At 41.2% G+C, this 19229-nt stretch overlaps 2 protein-coding genes and 1 pseudogene across 5 annotated transcripts in view; 2 read left to right on the top strand and 1 right to left on the bottom strand.

Moving 5' to 3' along the window:
• Positions 1-19229, bottom strand: part of LOC118885142 — a 584965-nt pseudogene that overhangs the window by 300052 nt on the left and 265684 nt on the right.
• The window catches only part of LOC118885106 (zinc finger protein 836-like), a 271742-nt gene that overhangs the window by 54403 nt on the left and 198110 nt on the right, over positions 1-19229 (top strand). Inside the window, exons 1-4 of one of the 4 annotated variants that reach the window (XR_005017448.1) lie at positions 5697-5795; positions 6487-6545; positions 6683-6733; positions 6887-7231. The exons of 1 other annotated variant lie outside the window; for it this stretch is intronic. The gene's annotated coding sequence lies outside the window, so the exon portion shown is untranslated. Of the gene's footprint in view, positions 1-5597; positions 5796-6486; positions 6546-6682; positions 7232-19229 lie in introns of those variants that run through there. 2 more of the 4 variants (XR_005017446.1, XR_005017447.1) reach the window with 2 other exon arrangements.
• On the top strand, positions 16143-17419 carry LOC118885320 (zinc finger protein 83-like). Its single transcript, XM_036833948.1, has 2 exons — positions 16143-16348; positions 16436-17419. The coding sequence occupies exons 1-2, from the start codon at positions 16143-16145 to the stop codon at positions 17334-17336; spliced, it is 1107 nt and encodes a 368-aa protein (XP_036689843.1). The 3' UTR covers positions 17337-17419.

The following is a 19229-nucleotide window of genomic DNA, read 5'->3' as shown; positions in this document are numbered from 1 at the left end:
TAACATGATGAAAGAGTTATTTGGGGGCTTTAGTTCAATGAAAGAACTGAAATGGCAAAATGGTGCCCTGAAATCTTTTTTTCTGGGAGTTGGCTATGGTCAGGTGCTTGAAAAGCAAGTGTGTGGAGGTAAAGAAGCATGCAGTGAAGAGAATGAAAATATCATGATACATAAGAAAGAAAGATCGCAAGAATCCAAGTATAGTCTGTGACAACGAGATAATCCCCATTGCTAAATTCCTGGAAGTCATTCTGTCCTTTCCCAGTGATGTATTCACATTCATTGCCAGAGGAGCTTACAGAGAAAAGATTTGTTCTGTTTAGCATGACAACTGACACCCGATATCCTCCACTTAGAGTTTCTTCCCATCTTCAAATGATATATTTTTCTTTGATAAGTGTTCTTGATTTTGATTAGTAACAGTCACTGTTATTAATGCTTTATGCATAATAAGATATTGGATTTTCATCTCTGAAGAAAAGTACTGTTGTTTACTATTTCATGAATGAAGCAGCTTGGCACAATGACAGGTTTAAAGACTTATTTAGTCCCATCCCAGCAAGTGGGTAAATCAGAAATTGAATCCATGTTGACTGGCTTCAAAGAGAGGTATCTTAACCATTTTGCTACTCTAATAAGCCAAGTTATTTAAATCCTTCAACCACACAACATCTATCATTAATTTTACGAGTATAACTTGCCATTTTTAAATCGACTATTGTCATATATAATTGTGGTTATGGTAACTTCCTATTATGTCAATCCAGTTATACCTCTTTTATTGCAATTTGCTTTATTGTGCTTCAAGATACTGCATTTTTTACAAATTTCAGTTTTCTGGCAACTTTGCATGGAGGAAGTCTTTGCTCCATTTTTCCGACAGCCACTTTGTGTCTGTGTGTCACATTTTGGCAATTCTCCCAAAGTTTCAAATGTTTTCATTATTATTAAATTTGTTGTGGCATCTGTGTAAAAAAGTTAATCTGCACAGCTCACACCCATGTTGTTAAAGGTTACTTGTAGCTGTGTGGGGTTCTCTTTTCCTCATTCTGTTCCTTTGGTCTGTGTGTCTGTCCCTCAACAAATCCCACACAATCTTGATTATTGTTACTATATTTGAAATCTTGAGATCATGTGGAATGATTCCAGCCACTTCAGTATTTTTGTGATACTGTAGCTCTTCTCGTTCTTTTGCCTTTCCATATTAATTTTAGAATAATATTGGTTGTTCTATAAAAATCTAGATTGGAAATGCATTATACCTGTATGACAATTTGGGGTAATTTAACATCATTTCTATGTTGTTTTCCAGTCAATGAATATGCTATGTCATATTCAATATGGTATGTCATAAGTAAATGTAAGTAAAAGTTCATCATTGATTTCTTTCATTACTGTTTCATGAAAGTCAATGTTTTGTTAGATTTACTCATTTTTCTTCTACTTTTTCTTTTTTGAACATTCAAACATATTATACTTTTAATTTCAGTTTCCATTTTTAAATTGCTAGTATATACAATTATAATAGATTTTTGGGTGTTCTTATATCAGATACCTTGCAAATTGCAGTTTTTCTCTAAGTTTCTGTAGACTCCTTTGACTTTCTACACACATCATTCCATTAAATTTCATGTATTATTGAATTATTTAATTTCTTTAATTATTTTTGACCGTCCCTTATAGAACAGAAGCTTTCTGAAAGCAGGGTATTGATTTTATCTGCTGCTGGATCGTCAGTGAGGGAATCATTCACGGCTGACACGATGAGTGAATCCACGTTGCCAGTGTAAACAAGGGTGCTGGAATGCACAGGCTCATTGACCAGTAGCTTTAATGGTCATGGAAGTATTTGTGGCACTGGATTCCTTACTCCTGTGACATTACAACCTAACATTCTGAACATTTGACATACGTTCTCATGCTATATTTTGTTAACACGGTGTGAATTCTAGGCAACATGTGCTCAACAGCTGTTAACTCATCACGTAAGTGATGTTTACATAAGTCTTTTTAAGCCACAAAATGGTTTTTTTTTTTAATTTATTTTTTATTTTTGGCTGCGTTGGGTCTTTGTTGCTGCGCACGGACTTTCTCTAGTTGCAGTGAGCGTGGGCTGCTCTTCGTTGTGGTGGCTTCTCTTGTTGCAGAGCACGGGCTCTAGGCGCATGGGCTCCGTAGTTGCGGCACGCGGGCTTAGTAGATGCGGCTCGCAGGCTCTAGAGCCCAGGCTCAGTAGTTGTGGCACACGGGCTTGGTTGCTCCACGGCATGTGGGATCTTCCTGGACTCGAACCCGTGTCCCCTGCATTGGCAGGCGGATTCTTAACCACTGCGACACCAGAGAAGTCCTAAGCCACAAAATTTTGAATTCAAGATTCTTTCTGAAAGGCTTCATTCTATACCCATCAGAAAATAATAATCCTATTTATCAGGAACACCTGATACTCATCAGGAATACCTGGAGAATGGTGACTGAAAGAAGTTGGAGGTTTATCATCATCACATAAGAGGAAGTCCAGAGGGCGAAGTTTGTGATGTGATGGGTCCTTTGCCCCCTCTATCTCCATGAGCACTTAGTCTTTACTTTGCTTGTAGCAACATGGCTGCTGGATGACTAAGAAGGGTGACGACTGAGCAAAACCCTTTTCATTTTTAGATTTTGTCTCGTTTTCAGCGAAACGTTAGTCTCACATGTTTTTCTAAATATTACCTACTTTTTAAGTGGCCATCATAGTTTTAATAAGAAATGTGAATTTTTGAATTTCATATTTCCACCTAAAGAACAGAGAAAAGTAAAGGGAAAAGATGTTAGGGACAGAGTATGTGAATGGAGTTTGTTCTTTATCCTGAGACTATGAGATGATAGATGCTTACTAAACTTATTTCGGTAATTAGTTCAGTCTATGTAAGTCAGAACATCATGCTGTACAACTTAAACTCACACAGTGATGAAGTCAAATACGTATCAAAACTGGGGGAGGGGGGAGCGGAATGTGATTTTAAATAAAGGCAAAACACTAGCAAAAAGAACAAGGCAATTTATAACAATTTTAAAAAATGTATTGCATTTTTAAAAGCAATGATTAGTGACAGAAATTATCATATGCCTTAGTCCTCCATCCTCAGATGCTAGGTTTTCTCTCTGAGTGTCTGGAACCAAGAGAGTGTTGAGTTTGTAGTCCTGGCTGAACGAGGAATAGAAAGGAAAATCTTATTCTGTAAAGTGTCACTGTGAAATGGCCCATTCTACACTGGGAGTGTTTTTTCATTTCTCATTCTAGTGTGTAATACAGAGGCAAGTCCAGCTCTTGTTTCCTTGAACTGCTTAAATTAGTTCTAATTGCAGGAACTTTTCCGGGATCCAACCACTGCCCCACAGCAACCCATTGGAGACCCACGTTTCCAACCACTGAATTGCTTGAGCCTCACGACCACGACATGCGAGCAACCTGCTGGCAAAAACAGGTTTTTTTTTTTTGTTTTTTTTTTTAATATTTATTTATTTATTTATGGCTGTGTTGGGTCTTCGTTTCTGTGCGAGGGCTTCCCCTAGTTGCGGCAAGTGGGGACCACTCCTCATCGCAGTGCGCGGGCCTCCCACTATCGCGGCCTCTCCCGTTGTGGAGCACAGGCTCCAGACGCGCAGGCTCAGCAATTGTGGCTCACGGGCCTAGTCGCTCCGCGGCATGTGGGATCTTCCCAGACCAGGGCCCGAACCCGTGTCCCCTGCATCGGCAGGCAGATTCTCAACCACTGCGCCACCAGGGAAGCCCCAAAAACAGGTTTTTATTGAAACCGTTTTCAGCTTGTTAGGAGGAAACATATTAGCTTCCCACCTAAGTAGCCCACACAACTGTAAGCTTTTACTCCAAGTTACGGAGAAGCACCAACTCCTCTCCGACCCCCGGTGCTCCGTTCGCAGAACTGGCTCCCTCCTCGCCCCGCCCCTCGCCGCTAGCGCCCCGCCCCTCGCCGCTAGCGCTCCGCCCAGGCCCCGCCCCCGGAAGCCCTGCCTCTAACTCTGCTCAGTTTCTTACGGAACCGGAAGTGGGGAGCTCGGAGCGAAGGTCGAGTCGCAGGTGGTAAGTGTCTCCTTTGAAATGTAAATTTGTGCTGCCCGGCCCCCTTTACTCAAACCTCAAGGTGTCGGGAGTGACTGTGGAACTAAAATCCCAGCATCCGGTCCTCCTACCCCTGTAAATCCAGACGTCGCCGTTACGGGTCGGGTATCTTTTCATTTGGGTTTGAATTCGCTCCGCGGCTGGTCCCTGCCCTTGGCTTTTCTGCCTTCGGTCCACGTAGACACTGCCTTTAACTACATTTTCCTGCTTAAAACGCTTTAGTAGCTCCGCCCCCTCTCCCCCCCATGTAACGTCCCCTTCCGCGAGGTGGACTCGCGCCGCCCAGCCTCACCCTCTCGGCCCCTGGAGGGCAGCGCCGGCCGCCCCGCTCCCGGACAGGCCGCGTCCTCTCCCCGGTCCTGGGATTCTGCAGAGCCCGACCCTCTCCGGAGACCCCCTCCCTCCCTCCCTCCCAGCCCCTCTGTCCTCGCGTCTCCTCAGGCCGGTCCTTCTCCTCCGGCCTCCGCTTCTTAGCCCTTCCCCTCACCCGGCGTGGGGGGCGGGGAGTGACCTGGGCCAGGCGTGTGACACCCAGTGTTCTTCCGTCCCAAGTCCATCTCGCTGGAAAATTTGCTCTTTCCATACGCGGGCATCTTATTTAGTCACCATCTCTGTAAATACGTGGGCGAGGGGGATCAGGAGAAGCAGAGACAGAGACGGACAGAAATGAAAAACAGAGAACGAGAAAAGAATGAGGGAGAATCAATGGGAATACAGGAGGTGGCTGAGGACTTGTAAAAAGACAGGGAAATGAAAGCGATTAAGCACTGAAATAGGTGAATAAAATAAAGAAGTACATTTTTAAAAAGTCGGATCTCCAGGGATGGGAGAGCAACCTAGAGGGGCCCTGGATCAGCGGCGGGACGCGGGTAACAAAGGAGAGGCACTTCACACAGAGTGGGCGAGAGGATGAAAGAGTTGGAACCTTGGGCTACAGAGCAACGTGGTGCTGGGAGAGAAAGAGGACAAAGTGTGCCTAGAAGAGAAGAGGAAGAGAGAGAGAGAGCGAGCGAGCGAGCAGGAAGGAAGCGCAGCCACCAGGGGGCGCTGGAGAGTGGGCAGGGAGAATAACAGGGACAGAAGGGGTGTAACCCGAAGGGCAGAGAGGGAGCAGGTGGGGGAAGAAAGAGGCAGAAATACATAGAGATGTAGGGCAATCAGAAGGGTTGGGGAGAAAGAGCATCAAGAGGGGGAACAGGCTGTAGAGTGGGGCAGGACAGGTGTGAGGGAGGAAATAGGAGGGCAGGGACAGCAGGAGAGCAGAGGGGAGCAAGAAGAGAGACAGAGACAAATAAAAAAATAGGGAGACATAAACTTCATGAAGTGGAAACACATTGTAGTGCAGGGAGGTGGTGGGAGCCGGCTGCAGACGGATGGTGAGTTGTTTGCATATGGATGATTAAGTTGTGATACATCATTTGTTATTTTAAAATGTAATAAATTTACTTTTTCTTTAATTTTACAGATGAGGATGAGAATTGCAGAACTCCTGTCTTGTGCATTTTGTAATTATTTGTTACCAGAAGATAACTTCCATTTGCAAACCCTATTTAGCCAGGGGGCAGTGATTTGCTTCACGAAGTTGTGAGTTACCCCCTTCCCTTTTCCTGACATGGGGCAGAAGAGTAGGGAGAGGACATGTGGGGCAAGAAATGATTGAATCTGTCACTACATGGTACCTTTTATTTTATTTTATTTTTTGTATATTTTTAAAACATTTTTTATTTCTTTAATGTTGTATCTATTTATTTTTGGCTGCATTGGGTCTTCGTTGCTGCGCACGGGCTTTCTCTAGTTGCAGGGAGCGGGGGCTACTCTTCGTTGCGGTGCGTGGGCTTCTCATTGCGGTGGCTTCTCATTGTGGAGCACGGGCTCTAGGCGCGTGGGCTTCAGTAGTTGTGGCTCGCAGGCTCAGTAGTTGTGGCTCGCGGGTACTAGAGCGCAGGCTCAGTAGTTGTGGCGCATGGGCTTAGCTGCTCCACGGCATGTGGCATCTTCCTGGACCAGGGCTTGAACCTGTGTCCCCTGCATTGGCAGGTGGATTCTTAAGCACTGCGCCACCAGGGAAGCCCCTACGTGGTACCTTTTAAAAGGAACATTAAAAGTGTTCATTTTTTGTGATGGGTTTTCTTTTCTTTTTCATCTCTTTACATAGAATTCTTTTTGTAGCTTGGAATAAATTTTCATTCAGTTTCTACTACCCTATAAATAATCATTAATTTCTGTAGCAAGCTTTGGTGGTCTTCTATAATCAAGTCAGGTCATTCTTTTCTAAACATGATATATTGTCAAATTTTTAAAACTTTGACACCACAATTATTAGATGAAAAAAATCACAAGTTGTTTCTTTTTAAAATGTGTTTCAGATTTCTTGGAGGCCCGCCTGCTTTCTCCTCTTTATCTTTTGTACTAGAAGAGCTCTTTGGTACGTAACAAGTAATTTTAGACTGTTTTGGTGGACACTTGGTAAAATTGTCAATGATCTTTTATATTAACAGTCAAGTCCTAATATTACCAGTTAGTCTAATGTTTTGTTTTCTCCTTTTCTTGTGTGCTGCTAAGAGGAAGAGGAGGAAGGGGAAAGCAGAGGAGTCAGGAATGACTCTTTCTCAGGTAAAATCGTGTTTTCAGTTGATTCACAGTCTGTCCTTGTGAAATGCCCTTCTCTGGACTCGTTAATCTTCCCTGACTCTGAAGTATCCTGCCTGACAGTTGTACCTTACAGTCACCCGGGTCCTTCCCTCAGTCCCTGTCGTCTCCACTCAGATTTCACACCCATGGATTGGAGATGGGGTGTCAGTGCTCCTGGGCCTCCGGGATTGTTGAGGGGCCCCATCCGGATGCACTGTCTGCTCTCTGTCAACCAGGATAAAGAAGCTGCACATGCAAGTCAGGTATTAATATGCACAATACCTGGTAAAATCTGGAAAACAGAACAATAAGGGGGGATTTTTTTTTTTTAATGGCTAAGAAATTTATTTAACCAAACAATGAAAAACCGATAAAGGGATCAAAGTCAAGAGTGGTCTGATCACAAGGACACTTTCCAGTTTTAGTATATGTGCTGCCGAAGCAAGCACAACAAGGACACTTTGAGGAAGGAAGATTGTAGGCTGGCCAGTCTCACCCCTAAATATAAATACAAAAATCTTAAACACAGCATTAGCACACTGTGTCATGGGTCTCAATTATTTGTCTCCCCATCCTATGGGAGAATTATACGTCTAATTCTCTATGGGCATCAGGCATGGTCAAAGGACTTGCTTAAGCCAATAAAATGTGAGCAAAAGTGACCCACGCCCTTTTCAAGCCGAAGCTTTAGGAGCCATTGTGTGGTTCTACCATGGATCCTCCTGTGATATGAGTAGGGTGTCCTAGATAAGGACTGCTCTACCCTTTTGGGTTCCAGAATGAAGAAAATGTGAATATTGCAGACAAAATTTAACCTGAGCACGAAATAAACCCTGTTGCTCCAAAAAAAAAAGAGTGGTCTGATCAGATGTGCGTTTTAGGACATTATATTGGCAGCAGAGTTACCTGATTTCACTTATCTTATTGCCTGAAAGAGACAATGGACATCATTTAGATAGGGATATGTTGAAAAGCTGATCTCTGGTGGCCTCGGCCTACAGAGGCTTGAAGCAGGATCTCAGCTCCCAGCTGGAGGTTGAAGTCAGGTCGTGGCAGTGAGAGTGCTGAATCCTAGCCCCTAGACCACGAGGGCCAGTGGCCGTCGACAAGGCCTCTGGCCCGAGTTCGTTCATAGAAACGAATTTCGACAGACGGAAAGTAGTGAAGCAAGTAAAGTGTTTATTAGGAGGCAAAAGAGTACGTCTGAATAGACACACACGGGCAGGCTCAGAGAAAGAGTCGTACCTTTGTGGTAGTTTGAATCACTTACATAGGGCATTTCTTCTGGGTTTCCTCTGGACAGTCATCTTTCTTTGCCTGGCTCCAAGTCTGTCTTTGGTTTATCCCAGGGTCCTCTCCTATGTGTGCACGAGTCTCAGCCAAGGTGGATTCTAGCGAAGAGGCATTAAGGGGAAACTTGTTCTGACTTACTGAAAGGCAATTGAAGCTGAAGGAGCAAGTCACTGACTTAATCTTAATGATTGGGAATGGAATGGAAAGTTCAGAACCTTACATCAGTGACAGAGGGTGTTTTCTTCCATCCTTGAATTTAAACCATGAAATCAACCTTGATCTCTGACAGTTGGAAATTCTTTAAATCACTTTCATCACCTCCATTCCTCAGAGGCTGACTTTTTACTTGTGGGTTGTATCCTTTGAGACAGAAGTTTTTACCTTTAATGTAGGTAAGGTTCCAGCTTCATTCTTTTGCTAGTAGGTATGTATTTTCTCAGCACCATTTCTTATTGAGACTATGCTACCTTTTGTGTAGTCTTGGCACCCTTGTCTATGCATTTTACATATATTCCAAGGATTATTTGGGTTTTCTAATCTGTTCCATTGGTTTATGTAGCTGTGTTTATGCCAGTACCACATCATGTTGATTACTTTGTAATATGTTTTAAAAACTAAAAATGACTGCCTTCCTCTTCTTTTTCAAGAGTATTTTGGCTGTTTGCTGCCTCTTGACATTCCCTATGAATTTTAGCATGATTTTTTTTCTATTACTGCAAAAATTGCCTTTGAAATTTTACATAGGGATTCCGTTGAATCTGTAGAACACTTTGGGTAATTTGGTCATTTTGTTCTTTTTTTCTTTTTTTTTTTTTGGCTGCTTCACAGGGCTTGCAGGATCTTAGCTCCCCAGCCAGTGATTGAACCTGTGCCCCCGGCAGTGGAAGCTCAGAGTCCTAACCACTGGACTGCCAGGGAATTCCCTAATTTGGTCATTTTAAAAATATGAAGTTCCCAATCCACAAGTACAGGGTGTTTCTATGTATCACTATGCCCTTTTTTTTAGAACGCTTAGTACCTTTCAGTGTACAAGTCTTGCACCTAGTTGGCTGATCTTTTCCTAAGGATTCTATAGGATTGTTCTCTGATTTTCTGTTGACATTGTTCATTGTATATGCAGCTGATTTTCATGTGCTGATTTTTTATGCTGCAACTTTTTTAAAGTTGTTTTTTGAAGTAGTAGTTTTCTCTTGGAATCTTCTTGCTTTCGATATAGAAAACCTTGTCACCTACAAAAAAAAAGATAATTTTACTTCTTTTCCAGTTTGGATAACTTCAATGTTTTTTTCATTTTCCAATAACTCTAGCTAACTTGTTCAATAGTTTCTTGAGCAGTAGTGCAGAGAGTGCATCTTTCTCCTTTGTTGTCGTAAGGATTTAGCAGTGTGGACTTCCCGTTTAGTACGTCTTTGACTACCTGTTATAGATTTGGGCATGTTGTTTTTATTTTCATTCAGATATTTTAAAAATTTCCTTGTAATTTCTTCTTTGACCCATTGCTTCTTTAAGAATGAACTGTTTAATTTCCACTTTTGGAGCATTTTCCTGTTTTCATTCTGATCTTTTATTTCTGGTATCATTTCACTGTGGTTCAAGAAGACACTTTTTATGATCTGAATCTTCATAAACTTGTTAAGATTTGTTTTATTGTCTAGCATGTGGTCTGTCATGGAGAATGTTTCACATGTGCTTGTGAAGGATGTGTTTTCTGCTGATGGTGGGTGGAGTGTTCTGTACATGTTTGTTAGGTACAATTGTTCTACAGTGTTGTTCAAGTGCTCTGTTTCCTTATTGATCTTTTGGTTTCCATGCATTGGTAAAACTCAGGTATTGAAATCTGATACTAATATTTTGCTATTATCTATTTCCCTTTTTATTTCTGTTAAGAGCTTCTTCATTTTGGGGGGAGCTCTGATGTTAGGTGTATACATACTTGTAATCGTTATAGCTTCTTGGTAAATTTACCCTTTTCTCATTTCATAATGTATTTTGTCTCTTGTGTTAGTTTTTTCCTTTGTTTATTTTGTCTGATATTGTGCAGTCACCCCTGCTCCCTTTAGGATTGAATATCTTTTTCCATCCTTTCACTTTTCGCCTTTCCACGTCCTTAGATTTGTGAATGTTCACAGTTCCAGCTCTGACACACTCTCTGTGTGTCTCTTGCTCTCTGTTTTCCTCCTGTTACTTCCTCTAGTGGTCCCTGCTCAGGCACCCTGTACCGTGGTGAAAGGCAGGAGCCCTGGCCAGCCCCCTTCACTCCACTGTAACTTCAGTGGGAATTAATCAGGTGTTTCCTTCTGATCATGATGTTTGGTGGAATATTCTTGCTTAATAACAATATATTTTTTTCCATGTTTTTTTGTCATGATTTTTAATTGTCCAATAAGTTTTTAATTTTACTATCATGATAATTTTATTATTAATCTGTGCAAATAATGTATAATAGTAATAACTTTTCCAATTTTGAGTCAAAGTTTTATTAGTGGAAAAAAAGAAACTCTTTTGCCTTTGTTAATACCTATCTAAGGCTAAATGGACAAAGTCATATTTTTTAATATAGTTATTATATTGAGGTTGGAATTAAAGTATTCTGCTATTGTTTCATGTCTCTACTGTTATTTTTTAGTAGCCCATCATGGAATTATGTGGACAAATGCAGTTGAGTGTGATTGATAGATTTTCATTGTCTGGAAGATCCTGAAATGCACATAAATAAAAATGATGATGAAAAAATTGTCTGAAAATTTGTCCGGAGAATACTCCTTTCATTTCACTTGATATAGTGTTGACATGCGTGTGCATACATTCATGGATGTACAATTCCATTCTTTAGATAAAAGTCGTCATGATTTTGAAACTATATGTATTTTACCTTTTTGCAGTAGAAATTATATTTTTAATATATCCCATGGCCTTGAATTTTTTTTATACTATTATGTTAATGGTTTAAATAGTAATACAATTACTAACATTTTGTGTGCATATGTGCATGCACACATGTGTAATGGCCTTTTAGGCCGTTCCATGTTGTTCACCTTGAACTTCGTTCACATTTTCTCAGGGAACCGTCTGGCAATGTACTTTTTTTTTTTTTTTTTTTTAAGCTTCCAAGAGCATTTTGTTTATTTAACCTCCTCCTCCCAGTAGCACTTAGTATGAACACAGCATTGTTCTGAGGGCTTTAAGAATATTAACGTGTTTAATTCCCACCCACGAAGTGGATCCTAGTGTTACCCTCATTTTACAGTGGAGGCGCCTGAGGTTCAGAGAGGTTAAGAGACTTGCCCAGGGCCACACAGCTGGGATGTGGTGCGGCTGAGACTTGAACCCAGGCAGCCTAGCCCAGCGTCTTGAACACACCACCCTGAGCTCTGCCCACAGACAGATTCATGCTGATGTGAGCGCTGGGCAGCAGTGGGCCCTGGTGCTCGGTGAGGAGTCGTCCTCACTGCCCCTCACGCAGCCTGGTGGGGCTGGCACTGCCTTTCCCAGCATGCCCCTGCCTCACTGACGGGGGCCCCAAGCCCCTTTGGTCCAACATAGGCCCCTCCAGACCGTTGGCCACCAGCAGCTCCACCAGGGGACGGTGTGGTCCCATGTGAGCCACTGTGTGTTTCTTAGGCAGCTCCTGTCTGCCCGCCCGTTTCTCCCTCCCTTTGCCGGACAGACTGGCATTTTCCATCCCGTCCACGCACCCTGGGTGCTCACCCCTTCCGTGGAAGGGCAGTGACCTGTGGGAAGCTACAGTCAGATGAGCAGGCTTAGGGCAAGCCTCCCTCCAGGAAAACGGGCTCTCCTTCCACCTCCTCTTTTTCCTTTTCCTTCTAAAGGATCCCAAGGGCAGAGGAGGGTGGGGTGGGACTTGAGGGGTGTTGAGAAAGCCCTGAGATTCTGGCAATGTACTTTTAATGCTATATGTGTTACTTAACTCTTTGATTTTAAACTTCATTTCCAAAGTCCAACCTTCGGAGTTCAGCTGCTTGCTGTGGGATTCCTTAGATTCTTGACCTGAGTCGAGTTTCTCAGTGTCTGACACAGTTTTCTCCTCTGCAGAATCGGAACAGGTCTTTTCTCTAATGAGATGTGTTGTTGATAACAAGTTAACACAAGTAAAACATTTAGAGTAATGCATAGCATATAGCAAGTGTTCAAACAGTGTTCGTCTTTGCTGCTGTTATCATTCATGATAGGAGATTTTGAGCTTTCCTTAAACCCACTGTGGACTTTGTCGTCTCTGAAGACACCACTCATGCTCCTCCACCTCCAGGTTTAATTATCCCTCAGTGTGTAGAACATAATATCTAACACTTCCATATGGACAACCCGGCATTGAATTTTTATTTGTATCTATTTCATGTATTTCCTACAAAAATGATAAATCTATATCCATTTGAAGGATATCGTAATCTCTATGACAAAGCATAAGACATTAAAATTAGACACACAAGTAGCTCCAAATACCTTTACGTGACTCTGTCAGAATACATACTTTTGCATAGCACAGGGAGATGAGCTTGGTGCTTTGTGACCACCTAGAGGGGTGGGATAGGGAGGGTGGGAGGGAGACGCAAGAGGGAGGAGACATGGGGATATATGTATATGTATAACTGGTTCACTTTGTTATACAGCAGAAACTAACACAACATTGTAAAGCAGTTATGCTCCAATAAAGATGTTTAAAAAAAAAGAATACATACTTCAACCTAATTGATCTTTTAACCTCTACTCATTTTATATGCAAGTAAGAACTCTGCTCATGGCCCCTTGGCAAAATGTTTCTTTTATTTAAGGCACGGTTGACCTTCAAGGATGTGGTCATCGAATTCTCTCCAGAAGAGTGGGAATGCCTGGACCCTGCTCAGAGGGCCTTGTACAGAGACGTGATGTTGGAGACCTACAGGAACCTGGTCTCCCTGGGTGAGGATAACTTCCCTCCAAAAGTTGGGAGGGTGTCTTTGCATTTACCATTGTTTGCCTTTTGGGATCACCTGCCTTCCTTAACTGAACTCAAAGCCATGTTGACTGGGCAAGAAAAGTTTTGTGATGTAGCATCAGGAGTTTTTGGGTTTTTGTTTTTCAATTTTATTTATTTATTTATTTATTTTTGGTTTCGTTGGGTCTTGGTTGCTGTGTGCGGGCTTTCTCTAGTTGCAGCGAGCGGGGGCTACTCTTGGTTGCGGTGCGCGGGCTTCTCGTTGTGGTGGCTTCCCTTGTTGCAGAGCACGGGCTCTAGAGCACAGGCTCAGTAACTGTGGCGCATGGGCTTAGTTGCTCCGTGGCATGTGGGATCTTCCCAGACCAGGGCTTGAACCCGTGTCCCCTGCATTGGCAGATTCTTAACCACTGCGCCACCAGGGAAGTCCCCTTGTTTTATTTTTTGATGTTATTGTAAATGGAATTGTTTTCTCAATTTCTTTCTTGATTTTTCATTGTTAATATATAGAAACACAATTGATTTTTGTGTGTTGATTTACTATCCTGTAATTTTTCTGAGTTCATTCATTATTTCTAGCAGATTTTTAGCAGGATCTTCATGGTTTTCTACATATTACATCATGTTGCTTTTAAACACATGATTTTGTTTCCTTTTTCTATTTGGATACTTCTATGTCTTTTTATGCCTATTTGTTCCTGCTAGGATTTCCAGGAATAAGCTTTTAGAAATAGAGCAGGTATTCTTTTCCAGTTTCTGATTTAGAAAGAACGCTTTCAGTCTTTGAGCAGTGAGCCTGATGTTAGCTGTCAGCAGTTAATATATGTCCTTCAGTGTGTTGCGGTAGCTTTTTAAATTCCTTGTTTATTGAGTGTTTTTATCATGAAAGCCTGTTGACTTGTGTCATATAGTTTTTACTGCATCAGTTGAGATGGTCATTTTATTTTTTGTTTCATTCTGTTAATGTACTGTTTTACACCAAAAGTTTGCATATCTTGAACCACCTTACATTTCAAGAATATATCACCTTATGTTATTGTATATAATCCTTTTAGTGTGGTGTTAGTTTTAGTTTACTTTTTTTTTAATTAAGTAATTAATTAATTAATTGATTTATGACTCTGTTGGGTCTTCATTGTTGCACGTGGGCTTTCTCTAGTTGTGGTGAACAGGGGCTACTCTTTGTTGTGGTGTGTGGGCTTCTCATTGCACTGGCTTCCCTTCTTGTGGAGCCCAGGCTCTAGGTGAGCAGGCTTCAGTAGTTGTAGCACGTGGGCTCAGTAGTTGTGGCTTACAGGCTCTAGAGCACAGGCTCAGTAGTTGTGGCGCACGGGCTTAGTTGCTCTGCGATATGTGGGATCTTCCCAGACCAGGGATTGAACCCATGTCCTCTGCATTGGCAGGTGGATTCTTAACCACTGCCTTAGCCGAGAAGTCCCTCATTTCCTTCTGATGGCCTTATTCTAGTTTTTCCTTCCGGTTTCAGCTAAAAACAGTCTTGCACATCTCGTGGAATATTATATCTGTTCTTTGTGAAAATACGCATGGAAATGGGAATATTGAATTTGATACCCTACATAGCAAATAGTGTAATAGATGTACAACTGCTTTATATCTAAAATATTCTATTCGCTCTCTTTTTAAATCTCTCATTTTGGCTGCATACCCATAGGATAATTTCCACAGTTAAAAATTGAACAGTATTCTGTTACTTGCTAAGCCAATTTTTCTTTTCTTTTAACATCCTTATTTTCAGTTGCCTCGTACAGTTTTATTCACACATATATGCAGTCACAAGGAGTGACATGCCATGTTTATTATTCCCTGTGCTTCACTGAGGCCCTTATCAGTCCTGGTCTTTCTTTACATGGTCCCTTGATGCTGACAGAAACACTGTCATTTGCTCACATATTTAAGTTGTTCTCCTGATCTCCCCAGTTTCCACAGCATTTCTTCACCCATCACTCCACCTTTCTCATTACTCACACTGTAAAAATGTTCCCCTTTCATCCATTGAACAACTTTCTCAGGATATGACTTAAATTAATATGTGCAACCGCGTGATGACTCAGAAACCATTTGAAGGAGGGATTGCTGAATAACAGGATTAGTTACACAGCTCACTTCTTTTTTTTTTTTTTCTCCCCCTCCCGCCACAATTCCGCGAGGTGGGAGGGAAGGAATGCGGGCAGCCCCAGCGGCCAAAAAAAAAAGCCACCTCCCCCCCACCCCGCAAAAAAAGCCAAAAAAACAACTTTACTTCCGTGAAAAGAGTTACACTTCCTGCCGCCGGTAGAAACTCAGGAGCTCGAATTCCTGACAAAAGCAGAACGCGGGGCCCTGGGACGGGATGGAGTAACAAGGACAAAATCTATCAGGCTATGCCAGTCCCTGGGGGATATTTGTACTTTAGGGGCCTCCGTAGCTGTGTGTAGTGGTCGCAAGGGGAGTAGGGAGTAAAGCCCACAGCTCACTTCTTGTTGCATCTCCTTTGAGTTTTCCTTTCTAAACTACTGGTATTTGTATGTTGAGTCTTAATTTGTATATGCTTTGTGGTTATGGTGGAAAAACTTTTTTTTGAGAGCTAATACAAGTTTTTCCGATTGAATGTTTTGTCACAGTGTGTTTGCAGGTAGGCTGCCCTAAACTTAAGTTGAATTACGTGTAATCACTGTTTCTTTAGTAAAGAATCCTATTCTTTAGTGTTCCTAAAAAATCTTTAACATCATGGTTGAGAAGTTTCATAACTGTGTTTGGTACAAGTATTACTTTTGGTGTAACATCATATATTCACCATGAAATATTTATTCATGCAGTGTAATGAATAGTATACCTATAGGTCCTTTTTATCTTGTAGATCTCTCTCATGTACACATGATCAAGAAATTACAACTAAAATCAAACACTGATATAGGAGAAATATTCCAAACAGTGATGTTGGGAAGCCATGGAAGCTGTGAAATCAAGCATTTTTACCTACGGGAAATACAGGAGAATATGCATGACCTTGGGTGTCAGTGGAGAGATGATGAAAGAAATTACAAAAATATCCCTACATCCCCTAACGAAGATGTCACTTATAGAAGAGTTCGACATGGTGGAAGGGATTCAGGAAAGAAGCCGATTGCAAATAGGCTGGCATTAAGCTTTTCAGATGAACTGCATATGTTTAAAAGTAAACAGAAAGTTTATGAATTTCATCAAGCTGATAATAGCATCAACAATAGTACCTCATTTTCACCATCTCAAGAAATTTCTCCTACTGGCCAATCCGAAATTTCTAATATACATAGGAGTGATTTTATGCATCTTTCAATACTGGCAGAAGACCAGAAAGCACACAGGGAAAGTCCTTACAAATGTAATGAGTATGACAAAACCTCTCCTAAGGGCTCAAACCTCAGTAGATATCAGAGAATCCACACAGGAGAGAAATTGCTGTGTGGATGTGATGTGTGTGGCAAGGTCTTTCGTCGAAATTCAGACCTTGTAAGTCATAAGAGGGTTCATACTGGAGAGAAACCTTATAAATGTAATGAGTGTGGCAAGAGGTTTAGTCAAAATTCACATCTTACGAGTCATCAGAGAATTCATACTGGAGAGATGCCTTATAAATGTAATTTGTGTGGGAGGACCATTTATTCTACCTCAGGCCTCAGGAGGCATATGATAATCCATAGAGAAGCTAAACAATATCAATGTGATGTATGTGGCAAAGTCTTTCATCAAAATGCAGTCCTTGTAGTTCATCAGAGAATTCATACTGGAGAGAAACCTTACAAATGTGGTGAATGTGGCAATGTCTTTAGTCAAAAAACACACCTTACAAGTCATCTGGTAACTCATACTGGAGAGAAACCTCACAAATGTAATGAGTGTGGCAAGTTTTTTCGGGATAAGAGAACCTTTACAAGGCATCAACAAATTCATACTGCAGTGAAACCTTACAGATGTAATGAGTGTGGGAAGTTCTTTCGTGAGAAGCCAACCCTTAGAAGGCATCAGCAAGTTCACACTGGAGAAAAACCTTACAAATGTAATGAGTGTGGCAGAGTCTTTAGTCAAAATTCAAACCTTGCACGTCATCAGAGAATTCATAATGGTGAGAAACCTTACAAATGTAATCAGTGTGGCAAGCTCTTTAATCGAAAAGGAAACCTTGCAGTTCATCAGAGAATTCATACTGGGGAGAAACCTTACAAATGTGGTGAGTGTGGCAAAGTTTTTAGTAAAAATTCAAACCTTGTGTGTCATCAGAGAATTCATACTGGGGAGAAACCTTACAAATGTAACGAGTGTGGCAAAGTCTTTCGTTACAAACAGCGTCTTCAAATTCATCACAGACTACATAATGGATAGAAACCTTGCAAACGTATTGAGTGTGGAAAAGCCTTTACTCAGGTCTCAACCCTTGCTACACATCAGAAAATCCATACTTAAGAAAACCCATATAAATGTGTTGTATGTGGAAAGGTCTTCAAAATTCAAACTTGAAAAATTCAAATTTGAAAACTCACACCTTACAATTCTTTGGAGAAATCACAGTGGGGAGAAACTGTACAAGTATCATGAGTGTTGTAGTTTTTGTGTGTGCCGCCTCTCTTACCACCAGATAATCTATAATGGAAAGAAACCTTGCAAGTATAATGACTGTCTGCATGTGTTTAGTCAAAACTCATACCTTATAATCTGCCCAAGAATTCATACTGGAGAGAAACCTTGCAAATGTAACGAGTGTGGCAGATTCTCCAGTGTGCTTTTAAGCCTAACTGGACATCAGGTAATCCATGATCTTGAGAGAGTTTAACAGTGTAGTGAAGTGTTTACACTGTGAAGCATTTAGTAGGTGTCCACATTTAGTAGTGAAGCATTTAGTAGGTGTCCACATTTTCGGCTTTATTAGAATACTTATTCTGGAAATAAACCAGATAAATGTAATTATTGTGGCCAGGTCTTTAGAAAAGGAATTTATTCACCAAGTAATTCATTCTGGAGATTACCTCACAGATGTTATGAATGGGGAAACCTTTCCTTGGGGCTAACATTTCACTAGGCATCAGATAATCTGTGCTGGATTATTATGAAATTATTCCTCCTATATTTGCATCTTTGCCACTTTACTATTGTCTGTCCTAGAGAAATCCCTGTTTGAGGTGGGAGCACTTCCCCCACTTCTCATAGAGACTCTACCTCTTAGTCTCAAACAGCAAAATACTCCTCTGATTGCTTCCTGGTGCCAGGACTACCCGCTTAGCATTTTTTAACAGTGTTTGGGGGAGAAGGTGACAGCCAGTCTCTGTGATGTGTTTGTGATTCTGACGTACCATTTTCTAGAACTGCAACATAACTTCAGCGGAAGTGCAAGGATAGCGCACACTTGGTGTGGTGAGAATGTTTCTGCAAAACTTTGTTTCCAGTTGCCAATTCCCTCAAACAACTACAAGTTGCTAATGAACATCACTACAGTGTAGCAGAGACTCTTCCTTTTCCTTGACCCCTTATTTTCTTAGTTTACACATTTTTCTTTTACTTTCTTGAGCGTTCACCAATATGATATTACATTTTAAATTTCAATTTCATTTGTAAGTTTCTGGTATATAGAATTGTGATCGATTTTTGCATGTTCTACTTGTGTCCTGACACCTTGTAAATTATTCTTTTTCCAGAAATGTTTGTAGGTTCTTTTGTTTTTCTACAGACACCATGTAATTAAATTTCCTATTTATGCTGTATGAAATTACCACAGAGTGCCTTAAATAAACAAATTTATTCTCTTCTTTTTCCGTCCAGAGTTGTAAATGGACCCAAAGCACTGGGCTCTTTTGGGTACTCCAGGTCACAATTCGTTTTCTTTCCTTTCCTGAATTCCAAATATCACTTTCATCCTTATCCTCGTGGTCTTCATGTGGGTTTGCATGACACACTCTTAATTAATCAATGCTTTTGTTTAGTTATCTTCTTTTCATTTGGGCATTTCCTGAACACATTGTTTAAATTAGGCCACCATCTCACTCTATCATTGTATTAATATATATACCTCTTCATCGTACCTAACACAGTCATATTTAATAATTGCTGACATTCCCTTATACAGTATAAGCTCCTGAAGGCAGGTTATTGTATTTCTTCCTACATATTCAGTGATTGGACTCATTCCCCATTGACAGAATGAGTGAATGTACTTTATGAGTGCAAAGACGGTTAGTGTGATGGATAGGATCATAGATCAGTAGGTCAGATGGTCAAATAAAC

Source organism: Balaenoptera musculus, chromosome 19 (genome assembly GCF_009873245.2).
Source record: "Balaenoptera musculus isolate JJ_BM4_2016_0621 chromosome 19, mBalMus1.pri.v3, whole genome shotgun sequence".
Classification (NCBI taxonomy): Eukaryota; Metazoa; Chordata; class Mammalia; order Artiodactyla; family Balaenopteridae; genus Balaenoptera; species Balaenoptera musculus.
The sequence above is the reverse complement of the archived record's forward strand: the minus strand, read 5'-3'. Positions and strand labels throughout refer to the sequence as shown.

Coding starts and splice junctions, on each gene's coding strand:
- LOC118885320 (XM_036833948.1), top strand. CDS start 16,143: ATGTTTAAAAGTAAACAGAAAGTTTATGAATTTCATCAAGCTGATAAT. Junction 16,349..16,435: donor CCTTACAAATGTAATGAGTA/TGACAAAACCTC, acceptor ATGTGATGTGTG/TGGCAAGGTCTTTCGTCGAA.